This window comes from Dipteris shenzhenensis, chromosome 33, assembly GCF_047967505.1.
Source record: "Dipteris shenzhenensis isolate YYH24624 ecotype China chromosome 33, Dip_SZ_1.0, whole genome shotgun sequence".
In the NCBI taxonomy this organism is placed as follows: domain Eukaryota; kingdom Viridiplantae; phylum Streptophyta; class Polypodiopsida; order Gleicheniales; family Dipteridaceae; genus Dipteris; species Dipteris shenzhenensis.
Window position 1 is genome coordinate 31,045,355 of NC_141628.1, and position 17,278 is coordinate 31,062,632.

General features: G+C 44.6%; 2 protein-coding genes, 1 long non-coding RNA gene and 1 pseudogene across 3 annotated transcripts; 2 read left to right on the top strand and 2 right to left on the bottom strand.

Annotated features, from left to right (window-relative positions):
- Positions 1-3,088: 3,088 nt before the first annotated feature.
- On the top strand, positions 3,089-4,142 carry LOC147879951 (uncharacterized). Its single transcript, XM_087372135.1, has one exon. It carries the CDS (start codon positions 3,161-3,163, stop codon positions 3,854-3,856), a length of 696 nt encoding a protein of 231 aa, XP_087228261.1. The 5' UTR covers positions 3,089-3,160; the 3' UTR covers positions 3,857-4,142.
- Positions 4,143-7,370: 3,228 nt separating this feature from the next.
- On the top strand, positions 7,371-8,211 carry LOC147879952 (uncharacterized; annotated as a pseudogene).
- A 2,839-nt stretch (positions 8,212-11,050) lies between these two features.
- On the bottom strand, positions 11,051-12,613 carry LOC147879953 (uncharacterized). The gene is made up of 2 exons (XR_015540689.1): positions 11,786-12,613; positions 11,051-11,649 (listed from the first exon to the last, which is right to left on the bottom strand). It is a non-coding gene; the product is annotated as an uncharacterized LOC147879953 (long non-coding RNA).
- A 3,675-nt stretch (positions 12,614-16,288) lies between these two features.
- On the bottom strand, positions 16,289-16,687 carry LOC147879954 (uncharacterized). The gene has a single exon (XM_087371625.1). The coding sequence runs from the start codon at positions 16,685-16,687 to the stop codon at positions 16,289-16,291; it is 399 nt and encodes a 132-aa protein (XP_087227751.1).
- Between the last annotated feature and the right edge of the window lie 591 nt (positions 16,688-17,278).

Here is a 17,278-nt window from a genome sequence, read left to right on the forward strand (position 1 = left end):
TATTCCCTACCATCTTGACTTAGCTCGTAGAATCCTTCCTGCTGTATTAATTGTTGTTACCTTCTTTCTCGGTATTTTTGGTGCATTCTCTCCCTCTTATCTCAGTTGGTTCCCTTTTCTCCATAGGGCTGGTCATGTTGACGATGTCCTTCTCTTTGATAATACTATTGACCGGTGTTGTAGGTTGTTCTTGTTTCTCTTGGGTAGCTGCTTTTGTCTTGCACCCAATGTAAGTTGACGAGTTGGCGTCCCTTTTTGGAACTTTGGTTTCTTGTTGGAGGCTATTATTGTTTCTCTTGGGTAGGTGCTTTTGTCTTGCACTCTCTCTCTCTCTCTCTCCCCCCCTTATGACCACGGTTTACATTCTCCTTGCTCCCTGCAAGTTTCATCATCCGAATCCCTCGTGACCTCACATGGCATCATCTTCGCAAGTCACTACAAGGGTTTGGCCCATTTTCAACGCTTATTATCGACATCTTTAACTCTAATTTTAATTAAGTGCAAAAAGCGTCGGTACATTTCTATTTTACAACTAAGGGCCTGGTTTCAATTGTAAGATGACTGAAGTAATTAGCTCACGTGAGTATTTGGGCATCTCCTATCCTGTTCCTATCCCCTCCGTTAGTCTCCGATTGGTTGGATTGCTCCTTCACCTTGTGGTCTCATTCACATAGCCATCACAATCTATCCTCTTGGTGTGGGCACCTATTTTTTCTATACATGTGCGATCTTGGCTCATGCTCCCTCGAAACTCATCGAACGTTCCTTTTTTCCTTGAATTTAAAACCACATGTCACGCTGACTGAAGATAAGTGCCAAATCTCTAGTTGATTCTAGAATCTCATCGTGCCTTCCTTTGTTGCTTGCATTCAAACAGTGTTGAAATGTCCCACGTTAAGCTCCTAAACTTCGAGGGAGTCCAGCTATCTCTTGGTTCATTAAACCTTCTTGGTCTCTTGGACTCCAAACCACGAAAGTCATGCTGGAAGATGGTTAAATTTGTTTTGTGGAGGCTCGAGAAGGCCACTCAAAATTATGTAAGATAGCACGTGAGTTCAGTAGAAGGGGTTTTTTAAATTCGTGGAGTTACAGTCATGTTGCCCTTCCATCCACCTTGAGGTTCTATTCTCCCCCTCACGTCTACCATGATTTCTATCATGGTACGTATCAAAGCCACAGACACTCTCCCATGATCTATCCCCATGAGTCTCTCATCCTCTTCTCTTTTCCACCTCATGATCGTTAATTTTCTAATTTAGTTCTTTCCTCTCAATAGCTATATTTGCCTCTGCTCCAAGCAATGCGCATGCTTGAAATTTGCTTCTTTTCCAAAGAGGAGAACTCATCTTTCCTTGCAAATGTCTCTTCTGCTTTCTTACCCTTGCCAACTCCTTAAGCAAACTTTTACGCAATGCTTGAGGGGGAGTGTTGGAGATCAAGCATTATCCAAGTATGTGCAACAAATATGAGAGTGCTAGTTGAGAGTGGTCTAAGGATGAAAAATATGTTGTGGAGAAGAATAGTGAGATGTGGACATATTTGGAGCCATATGTGTGGCAAGACGTGGTTCACATATTATGAGAAAATGACCTAAGCAATGATGCAAAGGAAGAAGTCCAAGTGGCTATAAAATATACGTATTTGATTGGAGAAGATCTTGTTTATCTTATGCATATCTCTTTACAGTCATGTTGCCCTTCCATCCACCTTGAGGTTCTATTCTCCCCCTCACATCTACCATGATTTATATTATATCTAAACCTAGAATAAAATAGTGGGTTTTCATATAGTGACCTCCTCGAGTGTGAAGGGAGGACATATGTGGTTTTCATATAGTGACCTCCTCAAGTGTGAAGAGACTGACAATATTTTTTTTTTTTTCCAAGAAAAAGACTTCTATTAAGTAAGAAAAAAACCCGCGAGAGCAAGCTCAAAGCGGAATACATCATGAAATCATGAGGATAAATAAAAAATCCCTCAGAGTGAGGTGGAAAACAACCAAGGCTGAGGCTGAAAGTGCCATCTCAACCCTGTAGTAGTTTCAGAGAAGAAAGGAGAATCCTTTCATTCCCTGAAGAAAGAAGCCCTCCTAGCTGAGGCTGCACGGGAGTCCCCCTGCATACCCGTCCATACGGCCATCAAAGTATGTACGATGTCTGTCCAGATACTAGCCAATGTGTGCGAGGGATGAACCTGAGTACCCTCCATAGCCTCTGTGCATCTGGCTCTCCAGATATGCCAGGCTGCAATGCTCGCTAGAACCTCCCAAGACGAGCTGACAATATTGGCCGCGATTAGAAAGGCAAAATGGTGCCCATGGTATTAGAAAGGCAAAAATGAGATGGTATTAGCAAGGAGACTAGTAAAAGTACAACTAATGTAACGAAATTCAATGCAAAGAATATATAAAAATTAGAATAAGCATAAGGAATAATACTTGAAAACACATTAAGCAATAAGCACTATGGGCGTCACATTGTAGGTATGGGAGTCAATGGGAGCCTCGTCTCTATGGGCACCAGAAGATCATGATGATGTTGTCGTCATTGGCAAAGTAGTGGGAAAATGTGTAATGGAAACTTCTTGTGTGACGTCTTCCCACCTACTAGACGACTCATGAGAGGAAGGTGTCATCAGTTGTAACCGAAAAACCCGAGTTTAGTGTTAAGTGAACGGAAGAAATTTGATTTTGACTGGATGAAAAAAACATTGGAGGTGAAAAAACCTTCAAATTTTTTGAAATAATTTAGGTTAAAACCTCCAAATTAATGGAAATCTATCTCCAATTTTAAGAGCTATTATTTACCGTGAACGTGTACGTGACAGGTTTATTTTTGGAGATTATACTTTTCGCGCTGGCACACTTTCAGGTATCCATATCCGTTAACTTTTCACCAGTACGGAGCCACAGGCCCACAAGACATCTTTGAAAATTTTGTCACCTTAAATCGCTATAAGTCCACATGGCATCTGTAATCGCTATAAGTCACGAGCTTTGAAAAATCGCCAATTCAATCGCACTTGTATATATAAGTCATGAGCCTGCTTCACATTTCTGTAATGTCACAATCATTTCCCCCCGCATCTGTGAGGTTTGCAGAATTCAAGACTTCCAGCAGCTTTGTTGGTGATAAGATCGACCTACCTTCGACTCTTCAACATGGTAGGGAAGGCGGAAATGACCATCTTAGCGGTTAACATCGCGAATGTGGAGCAGAAGCCCGCCGAGAGCAGCCAAATTGGGCACCAATTCGACCTAAACGCCAGGGTGAAAGTGAGCAAGCGCAAGGCGGGCGCCTTGTCCGGCGAAGGAATCGACTGCCCGGATCTCGAGTGGAAAGAGACCATCGAATGGTTCGAGCGACACACAGACGGGACCTGGCACTACGAAGGGAAAGACCAGAAAGACATGTACAAAGAGGAACCCGATTCCAACACCTTCAGACGATGGCGAGATGGGCGCTACGTAGTCGCCTCTGACACTCTCAACAATGCCCCGCAGGCCCTCAAAGACGCAGTCAGGAGCGCGGCAGACGCAAACAAGGCTGCCAAGCACTGGATTGCCGAGAACGGCTTTGAATGGACCATTCACGTTGCCAGGGACATACCAGCACTCGGCCTTACGCCAACAGCTGCTTCCCATGGTGGAGGCGGTGCGAGCCGTGTGACTTCCAACTCGCGCCGACGCGTCGTCTACTTCGACCTTGGCTTCAAAGGCAGCTCCATTCGCGCCACAGCAACGCAAATATTGGAGACTGTCAACGGCAGTACAACAATTATACAGTTCTTCCACCCCGCGATCTCCAAGGCTGATGCTGACAACGCCAACAAACTTGCTGGCTGGCGCATTCAGTAAGGCCAACCGGCAGCTTCCAAAAAACCTTGATTTCCTCGCACATGTAAAGATATCACTGTATATGGAAAATTAGAATGGAAATTTGTACTAAGAAATATACTAGATGGGATGTGGAGATCCAACAGATAGCCTCAGCCAATACAAGTGGCTCTTTAGGTCGTGGCCAGCAAAGGAACAGAACGATGAGCTGCTGCAGATATGGGCTGTACTACACAGAGAGTGAAGAGAGTTTTCAGCATGGTAGCTTAGTACTATGATTAGTATGTTTTTGTCCCATGTTTTTCTTTCCCTCTGTTACTGGTCTTTGTTATGATTCCTAGCTAGTGGGCTTTGAAGGAAATACATGAGAAACCAAAAAAAAAAGAGAGGATATCACTGTACGTTGTTTCAGCGTATGGGTTTTTTGGAGATCTCCTTTCTCTTTCAAGCCTGCCATAGGTTGTAGTATGGTTGAAGGATGTTGTTTCTATTCCACAGATGGGGGCACGATGCATTAAACGTTTTCGTGATCCTTTTCTAGGCTTGCATGTTTGAACAAAACATGCCACGAACCTGGCATCAAAGTCTGTATTACCAGCTAAGTTTACGACGCCTAGTAACCATTTCTCTCTCGCACTTTCATCGAGTCCCATGTAATCCACAGTGGCATCGCTTACAACAACCATGATTTTTTCCAACATGAATTCCTTGTTTGCAATGTCGTAGTACTTGTGAAGCGGTGTTAGAAGAAACTTGGACAAAGGACACACCATATAAAATTCAAGTCTTAAAGAAGTAACTCATCCAAGTTCAAAGTAAATATTTGAAAGACCCGAGTATAGAAATATATAACCGATAATATTTTAACTGGGTATCTCAGAGAAATAGTTCGTGCTACGCTTGTCGACTTGGGCGATTACTATAGTTTGCCACAATCAGCTAGCCCAGGATGATGTGATAGTATCCCGGTAGTGTTTGAAGGTTCTGTGGTTCAACGGGCCACACAGGAACCAAGCAACTGCTCCCTCTTCGTTTTGAAGTGAGACGCCTGAGGCGGCGAGATTTAGTGCACACAGAAAAGCTCCAATGAGGTCTCATGTTGCGTGGGCTCTTAAACATCTAGCTTGTCTACTTTGTTCCGTCCTCTCACAACTACACATGTCTAGCTATATACTAAGCAATATTTGTAAAAACAAATGCTTAAAGGCCGAACTTGCCATTCCACATCTCTGAAAGACTGTGTAACCTTGTTTTGACATTTTTGTCTAACATGGAATAGAAAGGGCAAGAGGGTTGTCACGTGCTCCCTCGGATTCGGTGAAGGCGAAGCAGCTTCACGATGGCGAACCCTGGTACTCGCCTAGCTCAATGTTGCCCAACCACGCGAGGTGAAAGGACTCTGCAAACCACCTCCGAACCCTCCCGATCAAGTGTTTCACCCAACTTGACCCACTTGGCTAAAACTTCGAATTAGCCCGCGAAACCTGCTCCATCTCTTCTCCCCAACATTTGAATTCTTACCCACGCCCAAACAAACCATGCGCCCTCCTTCCTCTCTTCAGCAACCAGGCTCGTGCTGCATTCTCCCTTCTCTGTTCAACATCCACGATGAAGCTCTCTTCTTCCCCTCCTGCTCCTTCACGTTGTGTCTTGAGTATTTCCTCACGCTGTCTTGTTCTCCCAGCTACTAAAACGTGCAAGCACCCATGAGATCATTCCTGCACACAACCGTTTAGCCAGCCGTGAGAGCAGTCGGGCTTCTCCTCATCTGTATACATCGCAACGCATCTACTTTTCCCATTCCAATGCCTATGCCACCCCTACCCCCTCCTCTTCGCAATGCCCCACCGTTCCACTGTCATAACACTCTTGCTCGCCATGATGCTTGCCCTTCAAGCCATGTTTTGTCATCGACATGAGGCAGTATATGGCCTCTCATGTATAGAGTCTCTTCCAGGATTGCGTCGTCGCTGTCAAGCTGCTAAGAGAACATATGCAGATCGTGCTCCCTTGCTCATGACAATCATCCATGATCTCACGAGGCTCCACCTCATGGATCTTATCTCCCAGCGAGGGGCCGTGCAAACAATTTTGGATTTCTACGTCAAGCCTCGATCACTACAGTGATGGAACCATTACATACAGTTCACACGAGGAGACGATGTCCGCTCCCGCGAGATTTTCTGTCTGCCCATCTCCTTGTTCGAGAACTTATGTTGTCTTTTACAGGAAGACTTGCAACATGGGGACATTCCTACATCTCTCGCTTCCATAAGTGCTCGTCTCATCTCCATCGAGAAGCAAGTTCCAGTGGGTCTTCTTCGTCTAGCCTGCGGGACACACATTGTGGAGATTAGTGAGCATTTTGGCTTGGGCAAATCCACAATCACAAAGATCACCCACAAGTTTGTGACGGCCTTGTTGTCTCATCGTCCTCTTTTTATTGCTTGGCCGACCAATACCAATTCCAATGCCAAGGTCAAGCAAGCATTCCGACTACAACAGGGATTCCTCAACTGTTGCGGAGCAGTGAATGTCACCCATGTCCAGATTGACTACCCAGCAGATGAGGCAGGTCCAGATTGGTATGATTGCAACAAGAGGTACTCCATGTGTCTTCAAGCTATTGTAGACATGGATATGCGCTTCCTTGATGTGTTTGCAGGGTGGCCTGGGTCCTCAAACGACCAAAGGATATTTAGTAACTCGCCTTTCTATCAACTTGTTGAGCAAGGCAAATTGCTCAACGGTCTTGAGTTTGTTGATGGTGAGTTCCGCATTCGAGAGTACATCCTAGCCTCTAGGTGATGGCAAATACATGTTCCGACTTTGATTTTTCATTCCATATAAGAACCCACAAACTGCCCACCACCATCGCTTAAACTTCAAACTCTCCTCCACCCGTATTGTTGTAGAGCATGCATTTGGGCGTTTGAAGATGACATGGCAATACTTGAACAACAAAACTCTCAACCCGAAGCCCAAGTTGGTGTCAAGGTGTATTGTCGCTTGTTGCATCTTGCACGACATGCTCATAATGGTGGGAGAGCTGCCAGATGTCAAGGACACGCTTATGGTTCTGCCACCATGTCCACCACAACCACATGTCCCTCCCAGAACCACTAGTGCTCGTGCTCGTCGTCTCCGTGCCTTGGCTCAGCGGGACGCCTTAGCTACCTATGTTGAGTAAATCAGTCCCTGCTCATGCTTTGTACACTGCTCATGCTTTGTATCTCACATATGAGGGAAATGTTTGCATGGTAAGATCATGTTTTTTGTATTTCCAAAATATGGTCATTGTATTAGAAATCCACATTCTTATTCTTCATATCAATTTACCTCTTGGGTTGAGATGGATTATGGTTTTAATGAAGGCCTATAAAGCATGTTTTTGTTTTTCTCTTTACGGGAATGGGAATGGGACACTATGTAATGAGAGTTATGTATAAAAGAAACAAACAAAATTCTATATGGGGAGTAGTAGTCACGAAGGTTCTAAGATTGCGAAGGTGAAGTAACGAACGGTGGTTACATTATGCCTAAATCCTTCCCATCATGTTTCGGGGAACATGGAAGTCCACGTTCCGACCTCTGAGGAAGTGTTCGGACTTCTCAGAATTCAGTTATGTGCCTATACCAAGTGAAGGTAAAGGATCTTGCTAGTCCGTGTCTATTACTTGGTGTAAAAGCCTCCTGGGGCAGGGTTTCAGTGTAGGCATAGACGATGCATCAAATCAGTATGTTTGTAAAATTGACATGAGACCATGGCTTTTCTGGAAGAAGCAAGGCTCAAAGAGTATACACGTTGAGGGAAAGAGAATGGAAGTATTTTAGGATCTCTCTTCTTCCAAATACGTCTGTGGTCCCGCTAAGAAGGGTTTTATGTAGCCATAGTTTGTGAGCAGGAGATCATTCTGCTACTGGGCGACATGCATAAGGAGGCTTTCAAGAAAACCAGAATAGGTCCCTCGTTGATGATGGCCACATTGTTGTCAAGGAAAGAAAATCTCTTTGGAAACAAAACGTACAACACGAAGGCTCAATTTGGGGAGAGCGGACCAACTCATGACATTGCAATTGAGTGCCATATTCGGGACGTCAAGGAGCCAAGGTTGTGCGTAAGAGTGGACAAACAGGCTGTAATACAAGTTCATCATCTCATGTGGAAATTTCGTGGTAATCAGACAATTTTAGTGGACATGTGCTAGCAATGGGCATGCGGTTTTCATGTTTCAGACCCCTGTGTTGCAAATGAGAAGCTGTGATTGAGGGAGGTGGGTGTGCCTCCTGTTTCACAATGGGCTGCTACGCATAGCTTTACAAATAGAGACAGTAAACAGTGGCTAACAAAGAATGCATCATTGATTGATTATTGACTTGGTCATCTTTCGGCCATCACAAATATGCTGTCTATGGAAGTGGTACATCTCACATACCTTTGGTGCTTTCTTGTTCATTATATGACAGCAGATATGCTGTCCTGTGTATGACGCATACTTGGCATGCTGATCAAGCCTTTATTTTGGGTCCAACTGTTACTTAGAGCATGTACATTGGTGTCCTTCAATATTGGCTTGAATTGAATAGCATATCTACAGCTTAGTGAATACCTACTTCTCATTTAAATGTAAAGTTACAACCTCACAAGTGACAGGCTCCCCTTGCTTGGAACAGTTGGCTTTCTGTTCGATCGGTCTAAGTGCCTTGAAGAGAAGCAACTGGTATTATAAAAGTATCCTGCATTTTTGTTTACCCTAATTGAACAAGATTCCTATCCTCTCATATGCCTCCCCATCTCCCTACATATCCCCTTCCTCTATCTTCCTACATATCCCCACATCACCCACATTCAGCCCATTCCTTTATCTCTATCCCTCATGCTCACCCCCTCCTCTCATATTCCTCATGTTGTGTCCCTCATATGCCTCCCCATCCTCTCATATGCCTCCCCATCCCCTCATATGCCTTTCATATCCCTCCCCATCCTCTCATATGCCTCCCCATCTCCCTACATATCCCCTTCCTCTATCTCCCTACATATCCCTTCCTATATCCCTACCGTTATCCCACATATCAATTTTCGGCTACCTCTCCATCCCCCATATCCACCACCCCATCCCTTAAATCCACCCCCTCATTCATCCAAATTTTCAACCCATCCCTCTCATGCCCATCACCTATACCCACCCCCTCTCAAAACTGAAATTTTCACCCCATTCCTCCGCTACCTCTCCAAACACTATACCCACCTCTCCATCCCCTATACTCACCCCCTCATCCATCTACATTTTCAGCCCATTCCTCTCATGCCCAACCTCTATACCCACCCCTTCTCTAAACTGAAATTTTCAGCCCATCCCTCCACTATCTCTATGTCCCCTAAATCCACCCCCCCATACCTCCACTACCCCTCCATTCCCTCATCCATCTCGATTTTCAGCCCATCCCTCTTGTGCTTTATATCAACCCCCTCATCCATCTCAATTTTTAGCCCATCCCTCTTGTGCCCAACCATTATATCAACCCCCTCATCCAGCTCAATTTTCAGCCCATCCCTCTCATGCCCAACCCCTATATCCACCCCCTCATCCATGTCGATATGCTACTCATCCCTCTCATCCCCATCCCCTAAACCCTAACCCCTTCATCCACCTCAATTTTCAGCCCATCCCCCTCATGCCCATCCCCTAAACCCTGACCCCTTCGTCCATCTCGATTTTCAGCCCATCCCTCTCATGCCCATCCCCTATACCTACCCCCTTTCAGCCCATCCCTCCACTACCTCTCCATCCCCTACAGTCACCCCCCCTTCCCTTAGATCCACCCCCTCGAACTACTTTTATTTTCAGCCCATCCCTCTTCACACCCCTCTCATGACCCCCTCTTACATCTCAATTTTCAGCCCATCCCACCTCTAACCCCCCCCATCCCTTATATCCACCCCCTCATACATCTCAATTTTCAGCCCATCCCACCTCTACCTCCCCATCCCTTATATCCACCTCCTCCTACATCTCAATTTTCAGCCCATCCCTCCTCTACCCCCCCATCCCCTCATCCATCTCAATTTCCAGCCCATCCCTCTCGTGCCCAAACCTTATATCCACCCCCTCATCTCAATTTTCAGCCCATCCCTCTCATGCCCAACCCCTATATCCATGCCCTTATCCATATCGATTTTCAGCCCATCCTGCCCAACCCCTATATCCACACCCTTATCCATATCGATTTTCAGCCCATCCCTCTCATGCCCAACCCCTGTATCCAACCCCTCATCCATTTCACAGTCATGCCCATCCCTTAAACCCTAACCCTTTCATTCATCGCGATTTTCAGCCCATCACTCTCATGCCCATCCCCTATACCTACCCCCTTTCAGTCCATCCGTCTCATGCCCATCTCTCTGCTTTAAGTTGGCCTCTTCTAATGCTGGCTGGCTAACAGTCGGTTGGTCTTTCTAGTATCATCTCTCTAAATTCCTCTCTATATGAACCCAAATCATCTCTTACATTTCTCTGCATCATTCTCTCATACTCTTGTGTTGGCTTTGGATATGGGAAACGCCACTGGAAATGCTTTGACATCTTTTAGGAATAGGACAAGAGATCGAGAGTTCTGTGTCTTGGATAAGTTTCTACAGTGGGTTGGTGATCACATGAACAGACCTACAAAAGTTCAAGCAGGATTGCAAAGCAAAGGTGACCTACAAGAAGATACCTGAAATGATTTCTCAACAAGTAAAGCCACTTAACAAGAAAGGTTCTCAGAGACTAAAGCATGGGCAGTCCTTGAGGATAAAAAGACATTATGTATGAATGAGAGAATGTGAATCCATTATGTATAAAAGAAGCAAACAAAATTCTACATGGGAAATAGTAGTCATCTTCCACGTCTCCACTATGTGACATAAGACCTAAAGGAGAGGGAGTGACATGAAGAACATTTGCTGGCCCAATTCCTTCATCCTTGAAGCCATCTCCCCTTCTAGGCAGCCTGTCTCTGCATGGACGGTCAGTGCTATTTCTATGTACTTCCATAATTCCTAACAATGCATATAATGGAAAGAAATTTTATCTAAATCTAAGGTGAGAAGAGATGAAACCATTATATCCAAACCCTCAATATAGTCAAATTTATAAGGCATTCATATAATGTTGCATGCGTAAAAATCGACAGCAAAGTTGGGACATTGCAATACAAATTGGAGGATGAACCCATACTATTTACTTCGAAATCATGACATTACAATATTCAGGAGCACTCAAATACAGCACCAAACTAGTGAAAAGTATGTGTACTCCTTGCAGCATACATACTTGCTGCTAAAAAAGTACAGGTACATTGCAAATTGAGCCCAATTGAATACATAAAGGTATTAGGATAGACCAACTAATTCCCATTGGTAGACCATTGTTTGATTGTAGTGGCAATCTCAAACAATGCAAGGTTGCTCTCTCTCTCTCTATGGTGACCCGCTCCCGATGCAAGCGCAAGGAATTGCTCCTTTGTAATCTCCACCAAGTCCTTATCGAGGTCCAAACGTTCTTTGTCTAGCGCAGTACTGGCACCATCCATGCTCTAAAAACATCCTATGAGCTGCCGCGAGGTCTCCTCAAACTCCTTCACTATACTCATACGTCCTTTCCTATGACGCCTTTTTCCACTTGTCTTCATCGGTTTGGAAGGTGGGTGGGCTGCATCTTAATGATCGTTGCTACTCACACAAGTCGACTTGTCTTCTGAAGCACGGTCGTCAGTCTACGGGGTAGTATTCTCAGGCCGAAGATCCCCTGTATTCTCAAGTTGAAGATCGCCTGTATGCAGGGAAGCAGGAATGAGCAAACCTGAGTAAAAAAATGCATGATCATCAAAAGGGAAATGAGAGCATTATAGCAAAGGCACGAGGCACAGAAACCTATGAACTCCTATGCGGTATGAACGAGGAGAGACCTGGCGCTGGCGACCGAACCTTGCTTCCATTGCTGCAAATAGGTCCTTATCAAAGACTCTAGGCGAGAGCAAGGACCTTGTACTCTTTAGCAGCCTAGAAGGAGTCATGGCCAAAAGGAATCGCCCTTTCATAATCCGAGATGGCTTTGAAGGGTTTCTACAAACGGTTCCATCGATTCTCACATTGCAAAGCGCTCTTCCTCACACCAACAGAGGCACACAATGTAGCAACGAACTCCCCTTCTTCGAGCGGATCTATTTCATGAGGAAGCTCGAGTTCATATCCTCGAGCAACTTCTTGCGTGCATCGAGTAGGACTAACGTCTCGGACTTGGACCACAGTAGGCCAGCGCTCGGTGCACCAGCTTCGACCACATTAGGTGACGGGTTCTCTTTTGCAACAATGTCCAAATTTCCTGACAAAAATAATCTGCCCAATTGGTTTTGTATAACTACGGCTTGCATAACCTCACGACAAAACTCGGAGCTAATATGTTGTGGTGATTAGCTGGCTCTATGCAAGTGACGGGTTCAGAATATCCTCAAACGGCACCCCGCCTCTATGCTTTTGCCTGTCCACTAATACTTCGAACCGCGTCAATCTCCATTGTGAATTCTTTAACCTGTCCCTCTGGGCCTTTTATCCTTGTAGTGTTTGTCAGGCTATTGTAGTTATGTATGAACTGTGACACCATTTTCAAGTCCAAATAACAAGGTAGTTTCCATCAAAGTGTGGACAACCCCTGGCTCTCGAGATGCGGCACTACATCTAGATCCTGTAATTCTTTATAGCAATTTGCATTGTGGTAAATAACCTTGAAAACCTGCGGCTTCTCGGTCGTGAACTTGCTATGAATGACAACGCCGTCCAACTCATTGACCCAATCTGAGCCTAAGGGAGAATGTGTTTCTCTCCTTAGCTGGCATTTCGTGTACGGTGTGGGAGCCTCTTGCTTTGAATGTGGTCTCTTCTTGGGTGGTCGGGTAGAACTTTGGGCTGCTGAATAGGAAGAAACCTATGGCTGATCTTCTGGCTGTTCTGTCTGCTATCTACCATGTGTTTCCTCAAGTTCTTCCTCCTCAATCTTCCCTGGCATTGTGACTATAGGTGTGCGGGAGGAAAATGGTTGGCTCTCCATTCCAACCACAGGTGGTTGAGATGGTTCTGGAACGGGTTCTTCAGCAATAGGATTGCCTTCTTTGTCATATTGCTTGAACAGCCTGGTAACGGAGTCACCGCTGTCCTGAGACACTGTAGGTTGTAATGATGGTGGAAGAGGGTATTCTGGGATCTAGAAATAGTAAGGATAAATTTTGGGGAGAATCTGGTAGAGTATGGCTGCAAATGTTATAGCAGCATCCTGCATCCTCGCCTCTTTATAGGGGTACTGTTTCTAAAGCAGTGCGCTGCCATGCTATAGCAACGCGCTTGTCATTTTTGCTTTAGTTTGATCTGTTCAGCCTTGATATGAAGCTTTTACCGTCCTTAGCCCCTCATTGATGATGTGGCACTCTTACTGATCACTCCCTGTCGGGGTACAGCAGCACTGTAGCTGTCCAGGGCACCGATCCTTGAGTTGATATCATTTCAACATTACACTTGGAAAAATAATCATTTGTCAAAATCCTTGAGACCTTGTGACTGCATGAAAATCCTTTTGAGGTGCACATTCGGGCTAGATTGCTGCTATAGCTATAGAAGCAGCCTGTTTATTTGTACCACCTGGAGATGATTCTGAGGGGCAATATGCATTGATGAGGAATCTAATGATAATATTTGGGTCCTCGTAGAAACAATGCACAATATGATAAATTGGTACATCAGTGCACTGCGCTATGTTAAGGCAGCACACTGGAAGAAGTTGCCTGTGAACATGATTGTTGACAAAATATAGGGTTTCTAAGACTGACGCAAGTGAGATGGGGACTTTTTGACACCAGATTGAGGTATTATTATAGCAATGCATTGCTATAAAGGAGGGCCTGTTTGGTACTAGACTTGGACTCTAGAACCTGACTTTGCTTGAAATGAACTTTATTGACTCAATTGGTTGACTTGGGGCCTATTTTGACCTTTTGGAGCTCCTCGGTATAGTAGCGCGCTACTATAACTAAGTGAGTGACTGACACTTGACTTGGGCTCTGGAATGTACTTTTACTGGAAATGAAGCTAGAATCACTTTTGGACTTGATTCAATATGATTTTCTAGCTTGGGTGATGCTATAGCACTTGTGGATGCACTATCGAGGACTGGCACCTATGAGTTGATTGGACCCTAGAAGTGTGTCTAGACCTGACATGATTATGGGTGAGTGCTAAATCTTGGTTCAAGTAAGACAATAAAAATGACATGGACTGACTATAGACACTTGAATGACTCTGGATGTAGTCTATCCTAGGCTATACACAACCTATCTATGATGCAATGTGACTCAATCATGGCTTAAACAATTGAATTGTACTTGGAAGTTAGCCATGAAGAGTACTTTTGGAATGTGTCCTTGACTTGCCGCTTCACCCAATCTTGACTTTTTGGCGAGAAGATATTGTCGGTGAAGTCGATGTTCAGCTTTCCTTGCATCCAAGTAGCCAAGTCTCCACAACTGGGTAACATCACAGTTAAACCTAGAGTCCGAGGTAGACCAGGCTCAAGAAGAAGAAGCCAATTCCCAACTTGATTTCATGGGTAGGTCCTTCTATGGCTTTGATGAGCCGGAATCACAAGGAATGGGCCAAGCAGAAGGACCAAGGGACATAGCAAGTCTCACTACCTTCCTGCCCACTGAGGTACAAATGCCCATATCCACATTACTGCAAGGATGTTCGACCCTTTGGAGAGACCTCTCTGACTGGATGAACGGGTGGCTTCCTGCACCAAGAGGCCAAGGCTAGGCCAAGAAATCTCCAGAGTCAACCCCCTCATTTCACAATGATGGTACTCAATCAAAAGGGAAACCTCTTCCTAAGGTGCCATTCAACAAGCTAGGTCACTACTTTGAGGGTGAGGACACTAATGCCGTGATACCTATATCTTACCATAACCACAAAGCTACGACAATATTAGATGGAGGGGTAGGAGTAAGCCTTATCATGAGGCAATGTTGGGAAGCCTGGGGAAAGCCGAAAATTCAACCAACCAGCCTGCTAGTCAACCTAGCAGATGGGGCGACGACAAATCCACTAGGTGAATGGGATGCCTCTATGCAAGCTGACTTGTATTGTTGTGTGGAAGCTTCTTGTGGTTTTAACCTTTTTTTCAGGTTAGGTTCTTGTGGCACTTCCACAGCCCTTGATGATTGCTATTGAGTTGGAAGCCCTTGAAATGATGCAAAATGTCAAAAAGGGTTTTCTTCCATATGTTGGGAATGTGTAATCTCAACGGTACGTTCTTGTGTGGCTACCTTTGTGATTTTGGCCTTCCATGTTTTTGTAGGTACAATAGGTTCTTGTGCCACTAACCCTTTTTTCAGGTTAGGTTCTTATGTGACTACTACTTGTTTTTGAGTTTGAATTTCTTTGGGTCTCCAAAGCATCCTTGGGATTATAGCTTGTTGAGGAGGACGGTTGGAGGGATTTCGGGTGGCTGGAACATTTAGAGGAGTAGCCTTTGGCACCCATATTAAGGTGTTCCCCTAATAGTACCCTTGGGCCCTTAGGAGGTCCTTGTATACCCATTGAGTGGATATATTCCTTAGTCCTAAAGAGGTTCTTCTTCGGTTGTAATGGGGCTTGCAGGTGTGGCCTCGGGGTTGGCTAGGATGATGAGGTTTGCGTGGTAGCCATACTTGATTGTTACCTTCATAATACCCTTGGGCTTTTAATAGATCTTTTTTCACCCAAACTTTGTTTGTTGTCTTTGGAACTTTTGATGGAGCAGATTGATGTATGCCTTTGTGGATGCTGACTGCTGTTGGCTTTAGTGTTGGTACTTGTGCGGTAGATGGATCATCCTCTTTGATCAACTCGATTACCGACATGCGGCCATCATTTGTAAGTGTAGTTGTACGGGTTCTCCAATCAATTTGGCAATTGACTTGGTAGCACCAAGTCCACCCAAGTACTATGTTTTCTTCTAGCATACCTGTAGGCATCACGTGGAATTTACAAGTTAGCTCATGTTTGTTTAAGCTAATTGGCAAACTTATCGATCCCAGTACTTTTCATAAATTTTTGTTTGTCGAATGTACTGAAGCAGAGATAGAGGTGAGAGGTACCTGAGGTAGGCTTTCCCAAACCTCTTGTGAGATGAAATTGTTGCTTGCCCCTAGATCGATTAGCACATCGCAACTCACAAATGAAGACTTTGAAACATGTAACTCAATCATCAATCTAGCAGCGTCAATAACATGTTCTTCTACGGATTCATTGCCTTGTATGGTTGCTTTGTATAGGGTCATTTTCTTGTTTCTTTGACTTTTTGTTATCCGTTTCTTGGCTTCCTCTTGAGCCTTTTGTTTAAGAGATTTTTCCTATTTCTTTTTCTCTTGGTCACGATGGATAGCCTATAAGGCTTCTAGGGTGAGTGGACCATAAAACCTTTTAAGTTTGCTTCCATTGAGGAAGCCGTCGATTATCACTCCATCCAAGATGGCAATTCTAATTGCTCCTTGTAGCGTTATCTCCACTACTTTATAAGGACCCATGCCTTGATATTTCAACTTAAGTTTTTCGTTACAAACACTAAACAATAGGGCAAGCTCACCCTCTTGAAGATCCGTGTTCTTTAGGTTTCGATCAAACCATCGCTTGCACTGTAATTTTTTGACTCTCATGCCATAAGCTGCACGCAAGCGCATTTCCTCTAACTGTTCTAAGTCCTCTAGTGTTTCGGCTAAGGCTTCTTCAGTAAGTCGTTCCTTCAGTGCTACTCTCAAGCTTGGCACAAGGTATTGCATGGGCATTACTGCCTCAACACCAAATGATAAATTGAACGGTGTATAGTTGGTGGCAACTTTGTATGCTGTCCTATAAGCCCAGAGAGCAGTTGTTAGCTTATGCTCCCAATCCGTTCAACTAGCTTCAACTGTCTTGGTCATGATAAGACAAAATGTCTTCAGCCTGACCATTAACTCCTGGATAGTAAGGTGTTGACTTTCTATGGATTATCATGAATTCACTGGTCAACACTGTGATGACGTCGTTGATAAAGTGTGAGCCGATCACTCACCAACTCCAGCGAACATCCAAATCGTGAGATTACTTGTTCATACAAGAACTTGGCTGTCCAGCGTGCATCATTCTTTTTTGTTGCTCGAGCCTCTACCCACTTGGTAAAGTAATCCGTAGCATCGATAATGTATCGCACTTGTGTGTTCTTTGCAGCTGGACTAATGGGACCCACGAAATCTATCCCCCACTTCTCAAAATGTTGAATAGATAGGATTGCTTGTAAGGGCATTATGTCCCATTTCTACGGTTTTGCCACTCTTTGTCAAGGGTCACATCTTTTAACAAATTCTACAGCATCGCTAAACATCGCATGCCACCATAAG

What these genes read in the sequence shown, in the direction of transcription:
- LOC147879951 (XM_087372135.1), top strand. Translation starts at nt 3,161, where the DNA reads ATGGTAGGGAAGGCGGAAATGACCATCTTAGCGGTTAACATCGCGAAT.
- LOC147879954 (XM_087371625.1), bottom strand. Translation starts at nt 16,687, where the DNA reads ATGCCCATGCAATACCTTGTGCCAAGCTTGAGAGTAGCACTGAAGGAA.